Here is a 22,988-nt window from a genome sequence, read left to right on the forward strand (position 1 = left end):
ACTTTATTCGAAAACTTCAGCCTCACTTTTAAACCTCTGTCAACCGGCCCCCCATGGCGCAGAGGCTCCAAAGCTCTGTGCTCGCAAACCCCCATAGGCTATCTAATTGTGAGTCGGTTCGGATACGCTAGGAAATGGGTCGCCACAGTATCATGGGCCAATGAGATAGACTAGAGAGGGGGAAGAGAAGTCGTAAAGTGGCTGTAGTGAATGTAGCTGCCATGACATCACAGAGAACTTGCTGGGGCACTGTGGTGAACTACATATACCTGTCTGAACACGCCCCCCCCCCAACTGCTCCTGTGGCTCCTCCCACAGACCCCTGTATAAAGGCGATTGGAGGCACTGCTCCTCCCTCAGACTCCAGGATGTTGTGTGATGGTCTCTTGCTGCTGACTGCTCTCTTCCAGCTAATAAAAGCCTATCTCTCGCCTCACATCTCCGAGTGTTATTGACGGTGCATCAGGCACGCAGCAAGGAACTGCTGGAATAGATGAGGGAGGGTAAAAGAGGTGAGTTGTTGCAGCCACAATTGGAGGCAGTGTCCGAAAAATAGAGATAAGTGTGAAAATCACTCACCTAAGCAGGCACAATCCACAGCAGTGGCCTCTCTTTCTGATTTAACTGCTGTCCAGATTATGGAGCTAGTGAGGTCAGACAAATCGCTGCCTACAGTCTCTGTTGCCAGTAATGGCCTTCCACGGATGTACACAAGAGGTTTATTAGGGGCTAGCAATGTGAAGTGCTAGTGCTCAGTTTCTTACCTCTCAATGCAATATCTTTATTGACTCATTTCCAGCCCTTCCATGCAATTGTCAGCATCTTCTGATGCAATATGCTAAAGGCCCCAATTTCTCCAATAACTGAACTACACTAATACAAGCTCCTCCCAAAGCAATATCTCACTCTCCTCCCCTCCCCACCCCAAATACAATATCCAATGAGCCTCTAGCCTGTTCATCACAGTGCAATATCTCATGCATCCCATCCTGTGCAATATCTGAAACAAACAGAGAAAATGCCAGAAACAATAAGCGGGTCAGGTTGCATCAGAGTTAAAAAGTTCAGGATATGATCGCTTCGTCAAAACTCAAAAAGAGAGATAAAAGATTAAGGTTAGTACAACCGGGTTCAACACCACTGTAAGGAGTTTGTATGTTCTCCCTGTGACTTCATGGGTTTTCTCTGGATTCTTCAAGTTTCCTTTCACATTCCAAAGATATACAGAGATATACAAAGATATACAGGTCAATTGATTATCAGGTTGTAATTGCTTGCATGGGCTCATTGGGTTGGAAAGGCCTGTTATCTTGCTATATCTCTCTTAAAAAATATAAACTGCCAGTAAGGGAGAGGGGAGGTGAATCAGACAAAGGGAAAATCTGTGTTGAGGCCCAGAGTTGTAATGGGACAGTAGGTTGTGACAAAAAGCATGATGTTTCAAACAGCAGCTTAGAAAGTATAAATGAAGGGGAAAACCGAGCACTTGTATTGACCTATCCGTTGGTGCACTACTCGGTCACTCTCTAACTGCTGCCTAAAACAATTTACTCCCTCAACAACTCTGGCCTCAACAGATATTCTGTTGGTGTCACCCATTCCTTCTTCCCAAGGATCTCACCTGTCTGCACTTGAAAACTCTTATCTGTTCTGATGAGGGTCTTCAACCTGAGACTGCAATCCTTTCTTTTGGCCAATCTGCAGCACGCTACCACCCACACGGGACCCCTACAATTCGCCTACCGACACAACCGATCAACAGATGTTGCAATAGCCACTGCTCTACACACCGTCCTTACACACCTGGAGAAGAGGGATGCTTATGTGAGAATGCTGTTCTTGGACTACAGTTCAGCATTCAACATCATAATTCCACCCAGGCTTGACAAGAAGCTCAGAGACCTCAGCCTTTACCCTGCCTTGTACAGCTGGATCCTGAACTTCCTGTCAGATTGCTAGCAGGTGGTAAGAGTGGTCTCCCTCTGACCCTCAATACAGAAGCCTCCCCAGGGCTGTGTCCTAAGCCCCCTCCTTTACTGTCTGTATACCCATGACTGTGTTTGCCACCCACAGCTTCAATCTGCTCATGAAATTTGTAGATGATACTACAGTGATTGGCCTTATCTCAAACAATAACAAGGCAGCCTACAGAGAAGTCATCACCCTAAAACAGTGGTGTCAAGAAAACAACCTCTCCCTCACTGTTGCAAAAATAAAGGAGCTGGTTGTGGATTACAGGAGGAATGGAGACAGGCTAGCCCCTATTAACATCAATGGATCTGGTGAACTGCTTTAAATTCCTCAGCGAGGATCTCACATGGCTTGTACATACTGGCTAATGTAATGAAAAAAGCACAACTGTGCCTCTTTCACCTCAAGCCGGTGAAGAAGTTTGGTGTGGGTCCCCAAATCCTAAGGACTTTGTACAAAGGGGCACAACTGAGAGCATCCTTATTGACTGTATCAATGCCTGGTATGGGAACTGTACAGACAGAGATGTAACATAAATATTTTACTCCTCACGTATGTGAAGGATGTAAGAAATAAAGTCAATGCAATTCAATCTGCAGAGTGTTTTGGATTTCCAACAAGTGTTTTATTTTTGTTGATATGCAATATCTGGCCTTGCTCGCTCATCTTTCAGCATTCTGAGTTGACCCTTGCTTACCTATCCCCGTGCATTGTCTTTTCGACAACTTCCTCACCCATTCCTGTGCAATGTCTGAATTCCTCCTTGCTCAGCCCTCCCTGTGAAATACCTGTGGTGAACTATGTGCCTGTCTGGACAAGCCCCCTGCTGACTGCTCCTGTGGCTCCTCCCACAGGCCCCTGTATAAAGGAGATCTGAGGCCTGACGCTCGGCCTCAGTCTCCAGGACATAGTATGATGGACACTCACTCCTGGTTCCTTCTTCCAGTCAATAAAAGCCGATATCTCGCCTTACGTCTCAGTGTGAGTTATTGATGGTGCATCAATACCTGAGCTGTATTTTCCTGCGTGAAATGTGCAATATCCCTTTGCCATCACCTCTCCCTGGCGAAATACCTGAGCTGTATTTTCCTGTGTGCCATGTGCAATATCCCTTCGCCATCACCTCTCCCTGGCAAAATACCTGAGCTGTATTTTCCTGTGTGCCATGTGCAATATCCCTTCGCCATCACCTCTCCCTGGCGAAATACCTGAGCTGTATTTCCTGTGTGCCATGTGCAATATCCCTTCGCCATCACCTCTCCGTGGCGAAATACCTGAGCTGTATTTTCCTGTGTGCCATTTGCAATATCCCTTCGCCATCACCTCTCCCTGGTGAAATACCTGAGCTGTATTTCCTGTGTGCCATGTGCAATATCCCTTGGCCATCACCTCTCCGTGGCGAAATACCTGAGCTGTATTTTCCTGTGTGCCATGTGCAATATCCCTTCGCCATCACCTCTCCCTGGTGAAATACCTGAGCTGTATTTTCCTGTGTGCCATTTGCAATATCCCTTCGCCATCACCTCTCCCTGGCGAAATACCTGAGCTGTATTTCCTGTGTGCCATGTGCAATATCCCTTGGCCATCACCTCTCCCTGGCGAAATACCTGAGCTGTATTTCCTGTGTGCCATGTGCAATATCCCTTCGCCATCACCTCTCCCTGGTGAAATACCTGAGCTGTATTTCCTGTGTGCCATGTGCAATATCCCTTGGCCATCACCTCTCCCTGGCGAAATACCTGAGCTGTATTTTCCTGTGTGCCATGTGCAATATCCCTTCGCCATCACCTCTCCCTGGCGAAATACCTGAGCTGTATTTTCCTGTGTGCCATGTGCAATATCCCTTCGCCATCACCTCTCCCTGGCGAAATACCTGAGCTGTATTTTCCTGTGTGCCATGTGCAATATCCCTTCGCCATCACCTCTCCCTGGCGAAATACCTGAGCTGTATTTTCCTGTGTGCCATGTGCAATATCCCTTCGCCATCACCTCTCCCTGGCGAAATACCTGAGCTGTATTTTCCTGTGTGCCATGTGCAATATCCCTTCGCCATCACCTCTCCCTGGCGAAATACCTGAGCTGTATTTTCCTGTGTGCCATGTGCAATATCCCTTCGCCATCACCTCTCCGTGGCGAAATATCTGAGCTGTATTTTCCTGTGTGCCATGTGCAATATCCCTTTGCCATCACCTCTCCCTGGTGAAATACCTGAGCTGTATTTTCCTGTGTGCCATGTGCAATATCCCTTTGCCATCACCTCTCCCTGGCGAAATATCTGAGCTGTATTTCCTGTGTGCCATGTGCAATATCCCTTCGCCATCACCTCTCCCTGGCGAAATACCTGAGCTGTATTTCCTGTGTGCCATGTGCAATATCCCTTCGCCATCACCTCTCCCTGGTGAAATACCTGAGCTGTATTTCCTGTGTGCCATGTGCAATATCCCTTCGCCATCACCTCTCCCTGGCGAAATACCTGAGCTGTATTTCCTGTGTGCCATGTGCAATATCCCTTCGCCATCACCTCTCCCTGGCGAAATACCTGAGCTGTATTTCCTGTGTGCCATGAGCAATATCCCTTCGCCATCACCTCTCCCTGGCGAAATACCTGAGCTGTATTTCCTGTGTGCCATGTGCAATATCCCTTGGCCATCACCTCTCCCTGGCGAAATACCTGAGCTGTATTTTCCTGTGTGCCATGTGCAATATCCCTTCGCCATCACCTCTCCCTGGCGAAATACCTGAGCTGTATTTCCTGTGTGCCATGTGCAATATCCCTTGGCCATCACCTCTCCCTGGCGAAATACCTGAGCTGTATTTTCCTGTGTGCCATGTGCAATATCCCTTCGCCATCACCTCTCCCTGGCGAAATACCTGAGCTGTATTTTCCTGTGTGCCATGTGCAATATCCCTTCGCCATCACCTCTCCCTGGCGAAATACCTGAGCTGTATTTCCTGTGTGCCATGTGCAATATCCCTTGGCCATCACCTCTCCCTGGCGAAATACCTGAGCTGTATTTTCCTGTGTGCCATGTGCAATATCCCTTCGCCATCACCTCTCCCTGGCGAAATACCTGAGCTGTATTTTCCTGTGTGCCATGTGCAATATCCCTTCGCCATCACCTCTCCCTGGCGAAATACCTGAGCTGTATTTCCTGTGTGCCATGTGCAATATCCCTTGGCCATCACCTCTCCCTGGCGAAATACCTGAGCTGTATTTTCCTGTGTGCCATGTGCAATATCCCTTCGCCATCACCTCTCCCTGGCGAAATACCTGAGCTGTATTTTCCTGTGTGCCATGTGCAATATCCCTTCGCCATCACCTCTCCCTGGCGAAATACCTGAGCTGTATTTCCTGTGTGCCATGTGCAATATCCCTTGGCCATCACCTCTCCCTGGCGAAATACCTGAGCTGTATTTTCCTGTGTGCCATGTGCAATATCCCTTCGCCATCACCTCTCCCTGGCGAAATACCTGAGCTGTATTTTCCTATGTGCCATGTGCAATATCCCTTCGCCATCACCTCTCCCTGGTGAAATACCTGAGCTGTATTTTCCTGTGTGCCATGTGCAATATCCCTTCGCCATCACCTCTCCCTGACGAAATACCTGAGCTGTATTTTCCTATGTGCCATGTGCAATATCCCTTCGCCATCACCTCTCCCTGGCGAAATACCTGAGCTGTATTTTCCTGTGTGCCATGTGCAATATCCCTTGGCCATCACCTCTCCCTGACGAAATACCTGAGCTGTATTTCCTGTGTGCCATGTGCAATATCCCTTGGCCATCACCTCTCCCCGCCTCCCCGTCACTGTACCGGCGCCGCAGTCAGTGCGCAGGCGCGCAACCATGAGGCTGCGTTCGTCCCTGTTCGGCTGCTGCGGCCTCCTGGTGCAGCTCTTTGGAATGGCCCTCTTCCTGCGCGGCTTCTTCCCCGTGCCAGCCAGGTCGTCGGGCTTCACCAAAGCCAAGGTGTCGGATGTGCCGGCAGAGCCAGCCGGAGGTAACGGGAGTGGGGTCCCGGGCCTGCTAATGGCGGTTCCTCAGTGCCGGAGCCGCTCTGCACGGGGAGAGGGGGCAGTGTGGGGAAGTATTTCATTACTGTGTCCCCTGTCACCGTCTCTCTACCCCTGCTCTCTTAGGGGTGGAGGGAGTAATAAAGTAACTTCCGCGTGTGTCACTCCATCCCCGGCACTTACTCCTGCAGACGCGACAAGTGCCACATCTGCCCCAACACCGCTTCCCTCCCTATGATTCAGGGCTCCAAAGAATCCTTCCAGGTGAGGTGACGCTTCACCTGCGAGTCTGACAGGGTCATCTGTTGTATACGGTGCCGCCTCCTCTACATCGGAGAGACCCGAAACAGACTGGGGGACTGCTTCGTCGAGTACTTCGCCCTGTCCCCTGCAAAAAGCAGGATCCCTCAGTGGCCACCCATTGGAATTTGACTTCCCATTCCCATCTGACATGTCAATCCATGGCTTCCTCAGGTTGGAGCAGCAACACCTCATATTCTGTCTGGATAGCCTCCAACCTGATGGCATGGACATTGATTTCTCAAACTTCTGATAATTTCTACCCTCTTCCCTTCTCTCCCTTTCCATTCCGATTCTGGTTCCCTTCTCCTTGCTTCCCCCATTGCCACTCCTTCCCTTACTTCCATATTCTACTGTCTTAACTTACTTCCTCTTGAGCACTTGACCTCTTCCCATCTATCACCCACCCTCCCAGCTTCTTTCTTCACCCCCACCTTTCCCCTCACTTGGATTTACCGATCACCTGCCAGCTTGTGTTCCATCCCCTCCCACTGCCGCCTTATTCTGGTTTCTGCCACCTCTCTTTCCAGTCCTGATGAACAGTCTCAGCCTGAAGCATCAAGTTTATTCCCCCCAACTCAAGCCTGACTTGCTGAGTTCCTCCAACATTTTGTGTGTTGCTCAAAATAGTTTGAAATTATTATTTTTAAAACTTGATTATGTTACATTCAGTTAATTTTTTTACTAATTAATGTAGGAAAAAACTGATTTTCAGTAGTATTGAAGACTGCATTCCAAATTGACTTTCAATTCATTTTTTTGTGTAGCAAGATCACCCCTTGTTGTCCTTCAGGAGTTAGTGGTGAGGTGTCATCTTGAACTTTGCAGACCACCTTCTGAAATTAATCTCAGTGCCGTGGAACATGTGGTTCCAGGATTCACACCTATTGATGATGAAACACTGGTGGTAGAAGATGGTGTATAACTTCGAGGGGAATCGTCAGGTGGTGTGTTCCAGTGCGCTTCCTGCCCTTGTCCTTGGTGATGGAGATTGCAGATTTGGAAGATGTTGCTGAAATAGCTCTAACCATAGCACTGCTGATCAATAACGAGTGAATGATAATAAGGTGACTCAGTTTTGAAGGAACTGATGCTTACAGAGGTTGGAAGAGAAAATTGGAACAATTTAGTCCTGGTGACTTTAGAGGGTCTGTTGAAATTAAATGGGCAAATGTAAAACAGGGATTTTCTCAAAGGATGAACAGTGACTGAGAAAATCCCTGAATAAAATTATCACAGAATGCAGCATAATGGACTGAACCTCGCTGGACTGGGCCCACTATCCAGGATTGTTGTTCATGTCTTCAGGCAATCTTGGGTAGGATGGGAGAACAAATCTTATTGGCTAGTCTGCTGCTCAAGTCATTATTTAGTAGTGTAATGCAGAACTGTGCTTTCTCAATACTGAACACTACCCCATCACCAAGTAACTGTTGGAAGAAGGGGAAGCTGGGGAAGGAGCCTGGCTTGCTGTCAAAGTTGTTAACGACTCAAAAGTTTTCATATGTTTCTGACATTCAGATGCGTGAACATCACAACTGAAGGAAGCTTTTAATTAAAATGCAAAAAAAGCCCTTGGGATTACAGTGGTTTAGGATACAGTGTTTATTGGGACACATTGGGATCAGTACATTTTGGCCCAATTCTGCCCTAATTAGCCAAAGTTTCATGGAAATTGTTAAAAAGGGTATTTTAATAAAAACACTTTAACTGAGTAACAAATCATGTATTTAAATGAAATGCAGAACAAATTAGAACAATGTTACTATGGTATTATAAAACTGTGTATTAGTTCTAATAGTTATCTACAGAGGATACCACATTGAACAAACTCAGCACAGTCACAGATAATGGACTGCCTTCAAATGCATCTTCCAAATCTTCATTTTTATTGTAACATTCAAGATGATTGTAGGTACCTTCACATTCTTTGTTACTCCTAACTTGTTGAAGTGAAATCATTTCATTTTCACTCACAGCTGCTTCTGGCATCTCCAAGCCTGAATGCTTGAAATTGCTGTGAGCAAAAAGGTTCTGAATTGTCTTACTGCTTATTTCTTGCCAATGATCAGTGACAACAATCATTGTTTCTTGAACACAAATACACATAAATGACACTATTTTAAAAACTGTTCACTCTAAGCACAGTGTAGTGTCTAACAGCCATGCAAGTGCATGCAACTCCGGTGACTGATCATGCACTAGCTCTAGATTCTAAAGCTGCTTCCCAGCACTGAACTCCATGTTGGGTTAAGGGGATTTAGAGGTGTCTAAGCCTCTCCTCGAAGGAGGAAGTAAGTCAGAGGCAACTTGGTATTGATTATTGTAACACAGACAAAATGCTGGAGGAACTCAGCTGGTCAGGCAGTATCTATGGAAAAAATTGAACAGTTGACATTTTAGGCCAACACCCTTTTTCAGGACTGAGAAGGTAGGGTCCATGGCCACCTCTTGTGCCATGATAAGGCCACGCTCCAAGTGGAGGGACAACACCTAGTATTCCATCTGGGTACCCCCCCCCCCCCCCCCAACCTGATGGTATGAATATCAATTTCTCCCTTTGGTAAAACAGTTAACCCCCCCCCAACCTTCCTTTATTCCCCACTCTGACCTTTTACTTACTTTCACCTACCTATTACTTCCTCCTGGCTCTCCCCCCTTTCCCTTTCTCCAACGGACAACTCTACTCTCGTCAGATTGTTTCATTTCCGGCCTTTGACCTTTCTCACCTGCCTGGCTTCACCTATCAGCTTCCAGCTAGCCTCTTTCCCCTTCACCCACCTTTTTCTTCTGGCATCTTCCCCTTTCCATCTCCAGTCCTAATGAAGGGTCTCAGCCTGAAACGTTGCTTTGGATTTCCAGCATCTAAGAACTTTCTCATGTTTGTGATTGATTATTGTAGCCTCATCACCTTGGGTGCATATCTAATTGTTCAGCTACATGACATTGTGCCATATTGACTACATCAGGGAGACTAACAAATTCTAATAGTTAAAGTATGTGTGTAAAGGATATGTTAATTTTTTTGGTTTAGGCTTTGCATCAAATCAAACAAAACTACCACCTCCATTGTTTGGAAGAGTTGTGATTATGCTGGTGGATGCTTTGAGAGAAGATTTTGTCTTTGGAGTTAAAGGAAAGCAGTTCATGCCATATACCAGACACTTGGTTGAACAAGGTTCATCACACAGTTTTATTGCTAAAGCGTGGCCTCCAACAGTTACTATGCCCAGAATTAAGGTATTTTTTTTAAAAAGAACTATTTGCAGTTAGTAGAAATAAAATAAATTAAAACCATCAATATAACACAATGAATTTTATTTATTTTGTGGTGTTTTATGATAAGAATGACATGTTAGCAAGTTCCAGTAATGTCATCAATGTTTGAAATAAAATTATCATCAAAGTATGTGTTGCCATATTGCAGGCATTTATGGGCAGCAGGTCAAATCCAATAGAATTTATGTGCATAAAAAAATACTGTGATCATGAATTGGATCAGTTGTTAAAAGTGGGTCTCTGGGTCACAAAATCAGTTCAGAGGAGTGGCGTTTGAAATTATCCATGGCAGTTCATAAACCTGTGACTCCTGATAGCTTGAATTTCTGCTTTGTGTTCTCTCTCAGAGAAAGGGTTTAAAAGTTTTTGAAGAAGAGAGCGTTGCTTCTTTCTTTTATTTATAAGTGGGTGTCTTTTCTCGAAGTGATGCATTAAAAAGGGTATGAGAGCATACTGTCTTGTTATGCCTGGGAATAGAGTGTGAAAATCTGATGTTAAGTGGAAACTAACAACTATTCTTGGGAGGGTTTGCTTGAATAGAATTTTAGAGTCATCATATGGAATGTTTTCAATGTCTTTTTTAGACTTGAACTTATTTATTTATTAGACATTCAACACGAAATAGGCCCTTTTGACCCTTTAAGCCACGCCACCCAACAAACTCCCCCAGTTAACCCCAGCCTGATCGTGGGACAATTTACAATGGCCAGTTAACCTACTTAACCTGTACGTTTTTGGACTGCTGGAGGAACCAGCACATTTGGAGAAAACTACACGTTCCACAAACTCCTCGCAGAGGACACTGGGATTGAACTCTGAACTCTGATGCCCAGAGCTGTAATGATGTCAGCGTAGACTTTGAGCATTAATAATGAACTTATGCATATTTTCTTAAATGTTGACAGCATTTTTATTACCTTTTTCTGTGTGAATTTGTTTAGGCAATGATGACTGGTAAAATACCTGGATTTATTGATATAATCATGAACCTAAATTCTGCTGCTCTGACAGAAGATAATCTAATCTGGCAGGCAAAAGCTGCTGGAAAAAGAATTTTGTTCTATGGTGATGACACTTGGGTCCGAATGTTTCCTGATCAATTTATAGAACATGATGGAACTACCTCTTTCTTTGTATCCGATTACACTGAGGTCAGTATATATTCTTGACACCCTTTGAACTTGTTCTGGTAACCCTCCAAATTCTGAAGACATTTTTAGATAAATCCCTATAGTAACCAAGTGAATGGCAGAAATATACAAAAATACAATAAAATTCAATTTACAATCATAATTTATACATCATTTAAATACATAATTTTTAAATGGGAATAAAATTTGTTATTTTATATCATGTTTTGGAACTTTGAACTGGACCTTTGAAGCTTTGAACTGATGAACTTTTATCTTCAATAGTTCAGTAGTTCCGTTTAATATCAAAGAAATGTATACAATATACATCCTGAAATTCTTTTCTTCGCAAGCATCCAAGGAAACAGAAGAGTGCCCCAAAGAATGGGTGACATTTAAAATGTTTAAAAGGCCCCCTACACTCGCCTCCTACGCACAAGCAGCTTAGTTTTACATTCTCAGCTCTAAATCAGAAGGTTGCTGGTTCAGTATCATCCCTAGAACTGAAAATGTTCTAATCAGGCACAACGGTCCAGTACTGATAATTACACTGTAAAAGAAGATGATGAAATTGAATATTGGAAGCAGAGTAGAATGAGCAATCACAGTTTTAATGCTCATGAACTGGATAAATTCCTATGTTAATAGCTTTATAATACTTTAAATCAGCTTGAGGATGTGAAAACAGCTGCTTATTTCTAAAGTTACTTCTTAGTATAAATTGATTTATTCACTTCATTCATTAAGCAACGTTGCTTGTTCCAATATTTACCATATGAGAGTCCTTTTTGATTATCTTTCTTGCACATTGAGAATGTTTTTCTTGTGTTCACCAGAAAAGAAATTGAAAATCTTATTGCTATTCTTTGCTAAATCATTGGTGTCATTAAAATCAGTTCTTTTAAAGTGTTAATTACTATGATAGTATAAGATTCATAATGCCTCCCTATTTGTTACTCTTGAATGGTGTTAGTTTTGATCATTATTATAAATTTTGAAGTAAAAAATGTCTTTAATATTCACAGGTTGATGAAAATGTAACAAGGCATTTGGATAAAGTATTAGAAAGAAACGATTGGGATCTATTAATTTTGCACTACCTTGGATTAGATCATATAGGTCATCTGGCAGGACCAAATAGTCCCTTGATTGGACCAAAACTGTCAGAAATGGATAATATTGTTCAGAAGATTCATGAAGGACTTCTATCCAAGGTTTGTAAAGTTTTATTAAAATTAGCATTAATCTTGAAACTACTGATATTCAGCAATGTAAAAGTAATGTTTCAGTTGTATAGAATTTGGTCTAACTTAATATGGTATAATATTTCAGTGTAGAAAATACTTCCTCCTGTAGCCATAGGTTTTAAAATTAAAAATAAACATGTAATCCTATTTAGAATGAGTTATGAATTATGTCCCTTGTATTAATGTATTTCTGTATGACTTTACAGGAAAGTGAAGCTTCTGTGCCCAGTTTATTAATATTGTGTGGGGATCACGGGATGTCAGATACTGGCAGTCATGGAGGTTCTTCAAAGCATGAAGTAGACACACCACTAGTTTTCATTAGCTCTGCTTTCACAACGAAACGTGAGTTACAGAACTTTTCAATAACCATTATAAAAGTTCTGCTTTTGCATTTTACACATTTTTGTTATTTTGAACCTTTTAGGTGCTGAGTTTTTTCAATGCTATTTAACTTAATGTTTCCAATCTCTTTGTAAAGTTTAAATGTAAATTTTCTCAGTTATGTCTGTTTGCTGAGGCTTAAAATCAGAAGAGTGAGATTGTAATTTTATTTAGCCAAGATCAATGCTAAGATTTAACTTAGTGCTCAGGATGTGCTCCCAGGAATCAGCACTACAATTGTAGCCTCAAAAAAGTGATAGCGCTGTTGTGGAAATTTGATTGGGAGCTTGGGCCTCTCCTGGCACCCCAAGAGCAATGGTTCGAGTATTGTTGCATGGCTCACTGTGAAGTGAGCCTCATAAGAGGTGGCTCCCTGTGAGCAGAGTTATTGGTCAAGCCAAGGTGAACAATGCATTGAAGTGTAGTACTTCAGGCTGGTAAGTGCAGGCTATTGCTGGGGGTTGGCAGTGGGCAGTTCAGATTGTCCAAACTTCTTGTGGATGTGATGGAAGTAGTTGCTGCCACATCTGATGGGTCCATCACTCTCTTCAGTCTGTGGTTCTCACTATAATAAGAAGTAACATGCCATTCGTTTCCTTCACATCCACAAGGCAGTGCTGAGAGAGTTTGCAAAACTTGGGTGGTCTATTCAATAGAGAGGTCTGCAAGTAGCCCACTGTTGCCAAACTTGTCAAGGTGCAGCACTGAATTCCATATCTCAGCACTGTTCACCCCAGCCAGTGCAACGTCACCCATTGCAGGCAGGCCCTACACTTAGTAGCTTACACTGCACTGAGACACGTGGCAGTGAGATCACTGTTCCATTGTTGCAGGAGCTCCAGAGAAGGGCAGGTTCCTGGCATAGGGAGGTGCACACTTGTGAGTGTTCTGCTTCCAAGACTAAGTGTGCTATAACAAATTGGTACTCTGTGGAAAATAAGGCTTTAGTATATCCTGTTTGGTTAAACACTTATAGTACTGTGCAAAAGTCTTAGGCACATACAAGATACATAGCTTGGGTTCCGAGGACCTTTGCACAGTATTGTATTTTTCGAAGTGGATCAAGTTTGTAGATCTGGTGGGAGCAAAGGATGTTGGCAATTGCAAGGGTGGAGTACCCGCAGGAGAAGTGTAGGACAGGTAGCAGAGAAGGAGTGCCAGGGATGTGGGTTCGAATGGGTGCAGACGAACCTAGCCCGGAGACTCCAGGCAAGGTCATTTGATTCCAAGGAATTTGTTGATCATAATAGAATGTCTCTCTGGTGCTTCCCACTCCCTCCCCTCTCCCTTCCACTTTTCCCAACCATGATTCCTCTCTCCCTGCCTCCTTCCCACAGCAGAAATCCATATCAAAACCAAGTTTATCATCACTCATGTATATAAAATGATTTATTTTTGCAACAGGAGTACTGTGCGATACAGAAAATTACTAGGGAATAAATTTATCAGGGATATTATATATAATGTCCTAAGACTTTGGCACAGTACTGTATTTCACATCTTTGATGGTTTTATTTATCAAATGCTTGTTAAGATTTTGATAGTTTTGCTGAAGATGTGAATTGTCCAGACTTGGGTTCAGTATGACCCTTTTAAACATTATTAATTTGCTTAGCATGAATGTTATGTGATTTGGTATGGTACTTGAACCCACATCATCCTGATTTGGAACAGATTCTGACAAAGCTGTCTTTTGCAGGCTGACGTCACAAACACAATGGAATGACCTGAATCAGGCAGCACATTATAGAGTTATTGAGCACAAAAGCTGGCTCTTCCACTCACAGCCTTCTTTGCTCAACAACCATAATCCCATTTTCCTGCATTAGCAGCTACCCTATTCTTTGTAGGAAGTGTTACAGGTACCTGAATCTAATACGCTCTGCATTTTGGACACCATTTTTTACTTAAACTCAAATCAACTTATTGATTGTATATTAGGAAATATAGAAAATATGCAAGTATCGAAGATATTCATGATACCCCCTCATGGAATTAGTGACTTCATTCTATTAGCCATTGGGCATATTAAAAAAAAATGTTGCAAGTCAATGCCTCTTAGACTAGCACTTCCAAAGATATGCTTTCGCATATTGGTAGAACATGGTTATCCATTTAAAGGATGTCTCATTTTGTAATCCATTCACTCCACAGATATTTTGCTTTTGAGATTCTCATATAAATGTTTGGAAAGGAGCAAAAACTTAATATGGTTTTACAATGATTTGAATCGTTAAATAGATGGCACTGCTTTTTATGATCCTCATAATACCAAAAATATGCTCCTTGATGTTTTTATTTCAGAATTAGAAAATGTTGGAGATACTGGAACTGCTGGAGTTTGAGTAGAATATGTGGAGAGAGAAGCAAAGTTATTTCATTTCGTTGAACTTTCATCATGTATTTTGTTTCTTCTTTCACAGATGCTGCCTCATCTTCTGATGAATATATCCAGAATTTTGGTTTTTATCTTGGATATTCAGCATCTAGTTTTTTTTTGTTTTCTTGGGTGATTCTATTAATTTTGCAGATCAATGAATTGAAATGTTATGAAATGACAGTTTCTGCTGCTTAACTAATTTAATTAGAAGTAACTAAATTTTGTATGATCTTTCTACTGGATCCTAGATGAAATAATTCATTGATGTTTCTCATTATCATATTCCTAGATTCCTTTGTTGCTTCCGAATATGTGGAGCAAACCGACCTCACATCCACATTAGCATTAGGATTTGGTTTGCCTATCCCTCGGAACAATTTGGGGCATCTCATTCCATCTGTCCTAGAGGAAAAACCTTTACGAGAACAGCTAAGATACTTGAATCTTAATGGATACCAACTTAGTCTTCTAATTCAGGAGAGCATTCCTGCATATGAGAAAGGTGAGGCCAATCTGCTGTATTTCAGATAGCACAAGGTTTAACTCATGATCCATTGAAAAGTCTTCACTTTAACTCCAAAAATGTGAAGGACATTTTTTTGCCTTTTCAGTTTACAGTTCTATACTTTGATATCATTGCCTCTTCAAAAGTAGTAAGCATATTTTTCTGACTGCTAGTTAGTTTTGAGATACCTTGGGTATGCATGAATCTACTGTAAGAATTTTAATGAATGAAGAATGACACTACTTCCTACTCTTAGCATGTGATAAACCCCAAAGGTTTTTAAGGGTTTATTCATGTTTAATTGCATACAAAATCCTGTTCATTTGTACTTTCAACAAGGTTTGCAAAAATATTTATTGTTTGGGCCTCTGCTTCAACTAATTCAGTCTTATTCTACTATCATTCTTCCGTAGAATTGACTGTCTGCGAGTGCTTTTAATATATTCATCTGTGATTTTTAATACTTCATTTAGCTTCCTATTCCTATCTTAGTTCCCGTACCCATAATCTTAAAATTCTTGATATTGACATTCTTCCAAATCTCCCCTCAAGCATCCATGATTTTCTTCATTTTGTTTTAAAAGTAACCGTTTTGGGAAAAAGATGAATTCCCTCATGAAGCCTCAAACTTTCCTATTTTAAGCTGATACACTAAACCTGTTTCTTTGACCAAGCTTTTGGATATTGTCCTAATATCTCCCTTTGTGGCTTGATATACGGTTTCATCAGGTAATGCTCATTTAAAATATCCCTGATCTCTTTTTGCTATGTAAATAGCAAGAAGCCATATAATAGTTTTTTTAGTAACGAGTGGCTAGGTACTGACATGTGCAAATCCAAGTTGTTAAAACAAAGGCAAGGGTGGGGCAAATGCTTCACTATTTTTGTTTATGCTGTCAAGGTTGAGGGAGTGGTTGCCGTTGTGCCTGTGTTCTAGAAAGGAAGGTAAATTCTATTTTGGTTAAATTCAGCTAATCTAATCAACATTATGAATAACTTCTTGGCATCCATAATTTGATGTTAACTTAAAGAACATTTAGAAATGTCAGTGTAATCTTGTTAGAAGATAAATTGTACAGAAAGGATTTGTGTTTTTTAAAAGAAAAATAATAATTTGAAGCAATACTGTGTTTATATAATTTTTTCAGAATAAATATCAATGAATTTTACTGTAACTTAGAATTTTTTAAATAGGTGATGCAGAAGGAAATGTTAGTTGATGAGCAGGAAGAAAAAATATTACTTAGATTATCCTGGACTATTATTAGGGTGTATTTTGGATTTGAGCTATAACAAAGTTTATATGATCTGTCACAAAGCTTGTTTTGAAAGTTTCCTCTTGCAAATTCTCAATTCTCCCCCAAAAAAGCTGTTTTACAGGATTCATTTCACCGTAACTAAGTTACAGGAATCTGAGGTTATTGAATATTTTTACGATGGCAAATTTCCTCACCCTAAACAGTGTTTTGATTTGATCTTTTTGCAGATGCTGGGTACAAACTATTTCAAATAGCACTAAAATCTCATGGTTCCTGGATCAAACTTTATTTGGAAGGTAACACTTCAGAGACTCTAGCAAACGTAGGGAAAAAAGTGTTGAGGCAGTATTTGGATGCACTGAAGTTCATGAGCTCCTCGCTTTCCAAGGTTGTGGCACAGTATGATATGTACTCAATGATTGTAGGAACAATCATTGTGGTAGAGGTAGGGTCAATTGCATATTATTCACTTCTCCTTTCCTCTCCTCACTATTCCATATTTTTTTTTACAGTTTTTTGTAGAGTAGATGGTGGATTGCAATTTGGATTGGCTGAGGCAAGTACAGCATCTGCCATTTTAGTAAAGGCTGCTCTATCTGTGACCACAATGCACCTCCAAAATAGGTTAGGCCTTGTGCTTGTGCAAATGACAGGTCTAAGACATTTCTGTGGCCCTTTCTTTAACAATGGTAAACTGTACATGTTTACAGAATGCAAGCATTATTAAAGAGAAGAGATTTATTTTAAAACTGCTGTAGCGATGTACTACATATAGAGCTAGAGACAAAGACACGCAGTCGGTAAGTTGTTTCGAGACTAGTTTATTCAAACAACGCGGCGCTGGCTTTTAATCCCTAGTTCCCGCCCTCTCCGGGCGGAAATGACATCAGAAGTGCATTACCAAAGTTTCCCCCCACGCACTAGCTATTTGTGAGCCAGTTCGCCTGTGCAGAAAGTGGGTCGCCACATAACCCCCCGCCCCGAACCGGCGATACACCCCCCCCCCCCATGTCCACAGTCTGGATCAGGCTTGTTTGGCCGTCTGCCTCTGTGCCGTGGTGTCTGAACCTCGACTGGCTGCGCCAAGTCCACATGGGCTGTTTTGAGTCGGTCCACCGTGAAAACCTCCTCTTTCCCCCCCCAATGTCCAGAACGTACGTGGACCCGTTGTTCCTGAGCACCTTGAATGACCCCTCGTATGGCTGCTGTAGCGGTGCTCAGTGTGCATCCCTTTGTACAAACACAAACTTACAGTTCTGCAGGTCTTTGGGTATGCAGGTCGGGGTCTGTCCGTGCTGTGAAGTCGGCACGGGGGCCAGGATGCTGAGCCTTTTGTGTAGTCTGTCCAGGACTGCTGTGGGTTCTTCCTCTTGCCCCCTTGGGGCTGGTATGAACTCTCCTGGGACGACCAGGGGCGCGCCATGCACCAACTCGGCCGACGAGGTGTGCAGATCCTCTTTGGGTGCTGTGTGAAGTCCAAGCAGGACCCAGGGAAGCTCGTCCACCCAGTTAGGTCCTCTCAGGCGGGCCATGAGAGCCGACTTCAAGTGACGGTGGAAGCGTTCCACTGGTCCATTCAACTGTGGGTGGTAGGCAGTAGTGTGATGTAGCTGCATTCCCATCAGGCCGACCACAGGCTGGAGGTGAACTGGGTGCCTCTGTCAGAGGTAACGTGGGCCAGTACCCCGAAGTGTGCTACCCAGGTTGCAATCAGTGCTCGGGTGCAGGAATCGGCAGATGTGTCGGTGAGCGGGACCGCCTCTGGCCACCTCGTGAACCGGTCTACCATAGTTAGGAGGTACTGCGCTCCTTTTGACACCGGTAGGGGCCCCATGATATTCACATGAATGTGGTCGAACCTCCTGCAGGTGGGTTCAAACTGCTGCAGCGGGGCTTTAGTGTGCCGCTGCACCTTGGCTGTTTGGCACTGTGCACACTTTCTGGCCCATTCACTGACCTGCTTGCGAAGTCCGTGCCACGCGAACTTGCTGGACACCAGCCAGACGGTTGTCCTGATAGATGGGTTCGCCAAACTGTGTATGGAATCAAAAACTCGCCGCCTCTAGGCTGCCGGGACGATGGGGCGAGGTTGGCCGGTAGCCGCGTCGCACAGGAGGGTCCTCTCACCTGGGCCTACGAGAAAGTCTTGCAGCTGCAAACCCGAGACTGCAGTCCTGTAGCTGGGCATCGCGTCGTCTGAAGCTGCGTCTCCGCCAGTGCTGCATAGTCCACCCCCAGGGACAGGGCCTGGATAGCTGGTCTGGAGAGTGCGTCTGCCACGACGTTGTCCTTTCCCCAGACATGCTGAATGTCCGTCGTGTACTCAGATATGTAGGACAGATGTCGTTGCTGGCGAGCCGACCAGGGATCGGACACCTTCGTGAACGCAAAGGTCAACGGTTTGTGGTCCGTGAACGAGGTGAATGGCCACCTTCTAAGAAGTACCTGAAATGCCGGATTGCCGGATACAGTGCCAACAGCTCCCGGTCGAAGGCACTGTACTTGAGTTCGGGTGGTCGTAGGTGCTTGCTGAAGAATGCCAGGGGTTGCCAGCGCCCCTCGATGAGTTGCTCCAGCACCTCACCGACTGCTGTGTCGGATGCGTTCACTGTGAGGGCGGTCGGAATGTCCGTTCTGGGGTGCACCAGCATCACGGCTTCTGCCAAGGCTTCCTTGGCTTTAATGAAAGCGGCCGTGACCTCATTGTCTCAAGTAATGTCCTTGCCTTTACCTAAAATCAGGGTGTACAAAGGACGCATGATATGAGCTGCTGAAGGGAGGAAACGGTGGTAGAAGTTCACCATACCAACGAACTCCTGCAGGCCTTTGTGTTGGGCCGGGCAAAGTGGCGGATCACGTCTACCTTAGCGGGCAGAGGTGTTGCCCCGTCTTTGGTAATCCTGTGGCCCAGGAAGTTGATGGTATCGAGACTGAACTGACATTTGGCTGGGTTGATCATGAGGCCGAAATCACTCAGGTAGGAGCTGGCGGAGGTGGGACAGATGCTCCTGACAACTACTGCTGGCTATGAGGATGTCGTCCAAATAGATGAACGCAAAGTCCTGGTCACGGCCCACCGCATCCATTAGCTGCTGGAATGTTTGTGTGGCATTCTTCAGACCGAATGGCATTCGGAGGAACTCAAATAGGCCGAACGGAGTGATGAGTGCTGTTTTGGGGATGTCTTCAGGGTGTACCGGGATTTGATGGTATCCCCAGACGAGGTCTACCTTAGAAAAGATTCTTGCCCCATGCAGGTTTGCTGCAAAGTCCTGTATGTGCGGTACAGGGTAGCAGTCTGGAGTTGTAGCCTCGTTCAGTCTGCAGTAGTCGCTGCATGGTCTCCAACCCCCGGCTGCTTTGGGCACCATGTGCAGGGGAGAAGCCCATGGGCTGTCGGACCTCCATAAGATCCTCAATTCCTCCATCCTCTTGATCTCCTCCTTCACCAGACGGAGCTTTTCCGGGGAAGCCTTCGTGCATGGGCGTGAAGGGGTGGTCCCTGGGTTGGGATGTGGTGCTGTACTCCGTGTCTGGGCATGGCTGCCGTGAACTGCGGTGCCAGAATCGTTGGAAAGTCTGCCAGGATTCTGGTGAATTTGTTGTCTGACAGTGTGATGGAGTCCAGATGTGGGGCCTGCAACCTGGCTTCACCCAGGGAGAACGTCTGGAAAGTCTCAGCATGTACCAGTCTTTTCCCTTGCAAGCCAACCAGCAGGCTGTGAGCTCGCAAGAAGTCCACCCGCAGGAGTGGTTGGGCCACGGCGGCCAACGTGAACCAGCTGACGCCAAACTGCAGCTGCACTGTGCGGGTGCCGTAGGTCCGTATCATGCTACCGTTTGTGGCCCTCAGAGTGGGTCCTGGCTTCCTGTTGCGGGTGTCGTACCCCATCGGGGGTAAGATGCTGATTTCTGCTCCGGTGTTGACCAAGAAGTGGCGTCCCGACTGTTTGTCCCAGACGTACAAGAGGCTGTCCTGGTGGCCAGCTGCCATAGCCATTAGCAGCACCTGGCCCTGGCCCTTGCAGAGCGGGCAACAACGGCAGGCTTCTGTGCCCCACCACTGGTGATAGAAACACCACTGTTCACTGGCCTCCTCACTCCTGCCTCTGTGCTGTGGGTCCCCTTGCCGGGCCTGGTCCGGTCTGCTGTTGGGCACGTGGCCTGGTAATCTGACTGACGGACGCAACGCTCTCCCTCTTGGCTTTCCACAGTACATCTGCCCAGGCCGCCACCTTCCGGGGGTCACTGAAATCTGCATCAGCTAGCAGCAGATGTATGTCCTCAGGCAGTTGCTCCAGGAACGCTTGCTCAAACATGAGGCAAGGCTTGTGTCCGTCAGCCAGGGCCAGCATCTCGTTCATTAATGCTGACGGCGGCCTGTCTCCCAAACCGTCCAGGAGCAGCAGGCGGGCACCCTGCTCACGCCGTGAGAGGGCAAAGGTCCCAATGAGCAGCACTTTGAATGCTTCATATTTGCCTTCTTCCAGGGGCGACTGTATGAAATCCACAACCTGGGTGGCTGTCTCCTGGTCAAGGGCGCTCACCACGTAATAGTAACGCGTGGAATCAGAAGGTATCTGCCGAATCTGGAACTGGGCTTCTGCTTGGCTAAACCACATGCATGGTAGCAGCGTCCAGAAAGTCGGTAGTTTTAGCAAAATTGCGTGAACAGATGAAGAGTCGGTCATCTTTGATCCAAATCCCGTTTGGACCGTCGGGGTCACCAGTGTAGCAATGTACTACATACAGAGCTAGAGACAATGACACGCAGTCGGTAAGTCATTTCGAGACTAGTTTATTCAAACTTCGCGGCGCTGACTTTTAATCCCTAGTTCCCTCTTTCTCCGGGTGGAAATGACATCAGAGGTGCATTACCAAAGTCTCCCTGCACGCGGGCTACTTGTGAGCCGGTTCGCCTGCGCAGAAAGTGGGTTGCCACACTACCATGACTATGTAAATTTAGATTGTCCTCCTTGGTACAGAAAAGGTTAAGAGGAGATGTAATCATAATTATGCCTTTTTGAAAGAAAAGATTTGTTGTCTCTGGCAAGAATATTTTTAACCCCTACGATAAATTTAGTAGCAAAAGAACCCAGAGGAGATGAGGAATTGGGGAGTTTACTGGAATGTTACCTGGGTTTCAGCACCTAAGTTACAGGGAAAGGCTGAACAAGTTAGGTCTTTATTCTTTGGAGCGTAGAAGGTTGAGGGGGGACTTGATAGAGGTATTTAAAATAACGAGGGGGTAGATCGAGTTGACATGGATAGGCTTTTTCCATTGAGTAAGGGAGATTCAAACGAGGAGTTGAGAGTTAGGGGGCAGAAGTTTAAGAGTAACACAAGGGGGAATTTCTTTACTCAGAGAGTGGTAGCTGTGTGGAATGAGCTTCCTGTAGAAGTGGTAGAGGCAGGTTTGGTATTGTCATTTAAAGCAAAACTGGATAGGTATATGGACAGGAAAGGAATGGAGGGTTATGGGCTGAGTGCGGGCCAGTGGGACTAGGTGAATGTAAGCGTCAGCACGGACTAGAAGGGCCGAGATGGCCTGTTTCCGTGTTGTAATTGTTATATGGTTTAGCTATTTTTATTCATTGAATTAGTTAGGAAGTCATAATGTGTATGGAACAGCATAAAAGCTGAAGTAGTTCTTCAGCTGACCTAAGATTTGATAAAGTGATATCTGTGTCATGCTGCTGACTAGGATAATCAGTAAGTCTAGAGACTTTTGACATCCTACAGGTCATTGTTGACAAGAGATCTAATTGGCCAAAGCTTTATTTTTGGCATTATGCTGCTTTTATGTTCACTGCTGATCTGTAGGTATTGGCTTGCAGTATAAAGACTTCCTGATTCAAAGTGGCTATCCCACATGGCAACAAACAGTAGTACAATGTAATGTTGACCTACAGGCAAGCCAGAATGAGCCTCTGCTATAAAACAGGAGAAGCAGCCCCCAGACTTTGACTTTGGAAACATGCAGAAGCATCAAATAAAATAGAAAAATCAAATATTTAATTGAATATCATTTTAAAAAGCTGCATTCTTTGTTAAAAGAAAAGCACCAAAACTTAATTAAAAGGAGTCCAGTTGGAGATCCACTGCTAAAGGGACACCAAGAAGTTCAAGGTTTTGCCTTTATGTGGTTATTTGAGTTCAATGGCACTTGTGTGAATAAGTGTATGATGCAGAACTATTACCTTACTGCTCTTGGAAGAACAGTTAATGGGAATACTATCATCTCTCTCCATAGCACTATCTGGAACAGACATCCTGTTCTTCATCACACTTGGTTAAAATCCTAAAATTTTTCCTTTTCACTTTCTTAGTTGGTATAGCACTAATTCCTCTCAGACCTGTAGTTGAACCTCAGCCACAAGATGGAACCTAGCAACATAGCAAGATTAATATATGATAGTAATTTATTTATCTTTATTTAGTTTTTGATGTGATGATTGACGCCAAATATGTTGTTGTATAAGTAAGAGGGGTAGGCGTAATAAGCTGTAGCTTCAGCTGCA

General features: G+C 44.4%; 1 protein-coding gene across 2 annotated transcripts in view; it reads left to right on the forward strand.

Annotated features, from left to right (window-relative positions):
- The first annotated feature begins 5,793 nt into the window (after positions 1–5,793).
- Positions 5,794–22,988, forward strand: part of pigg (phosphatidylinositol glycan anchor biosynthesis class G) — a 31,773-nt gene continuing 14,578 nt past the window's right edge. For both annotated transcript variants that reach the window (XR_009511335.1, XM_059965279.1), the window contains exons 1-7: positions 5,794–5,970; positions 9,318–9,523; positions 10,504–10,713; positions 11,718–11,906; positions 12,146–12,284; positions 14,993–15,205; positions 16,695–16,912. Coding sequence is in view for 1 of the 2 variants with exons in the window: in XM_059965279.1 (XP_059821262.1) it covers positions 5,817–5,970; positions 9,318–9,523; positions 10,504–10,713; positions 11,718–11,906; positions 12,146–12,284; positions 14,993–15,205; positions 16,695–16,912 (1,329 nt within the window). In the remaining variant the exon portion in view is untranslated. The remainder of the gene's footprint in view (positions 5,971–9,317; positions 9,524–10,503; positions 10,714–11,717; positions 11,907–12,145; positions 12,285–14,992; positions 15,206–16,694; positions 16,913–22,988) is intronic.

Source organism: Hypanus sabinus, chromosome 3 (genome assembly GCF_030144855.1).
Source record: "Hypanus sabinus isolate sHypSab1 chromosome 3, sHypSab1.hap1, whole genome shotgun sequence".
Classification (NCBI taxonomy): Eukaryota; Metazoa; Chordata; class Chondrichthyes; order Myliobatiformes; family Dasyatidae; genus Hypanus; species Hypanus sabinus.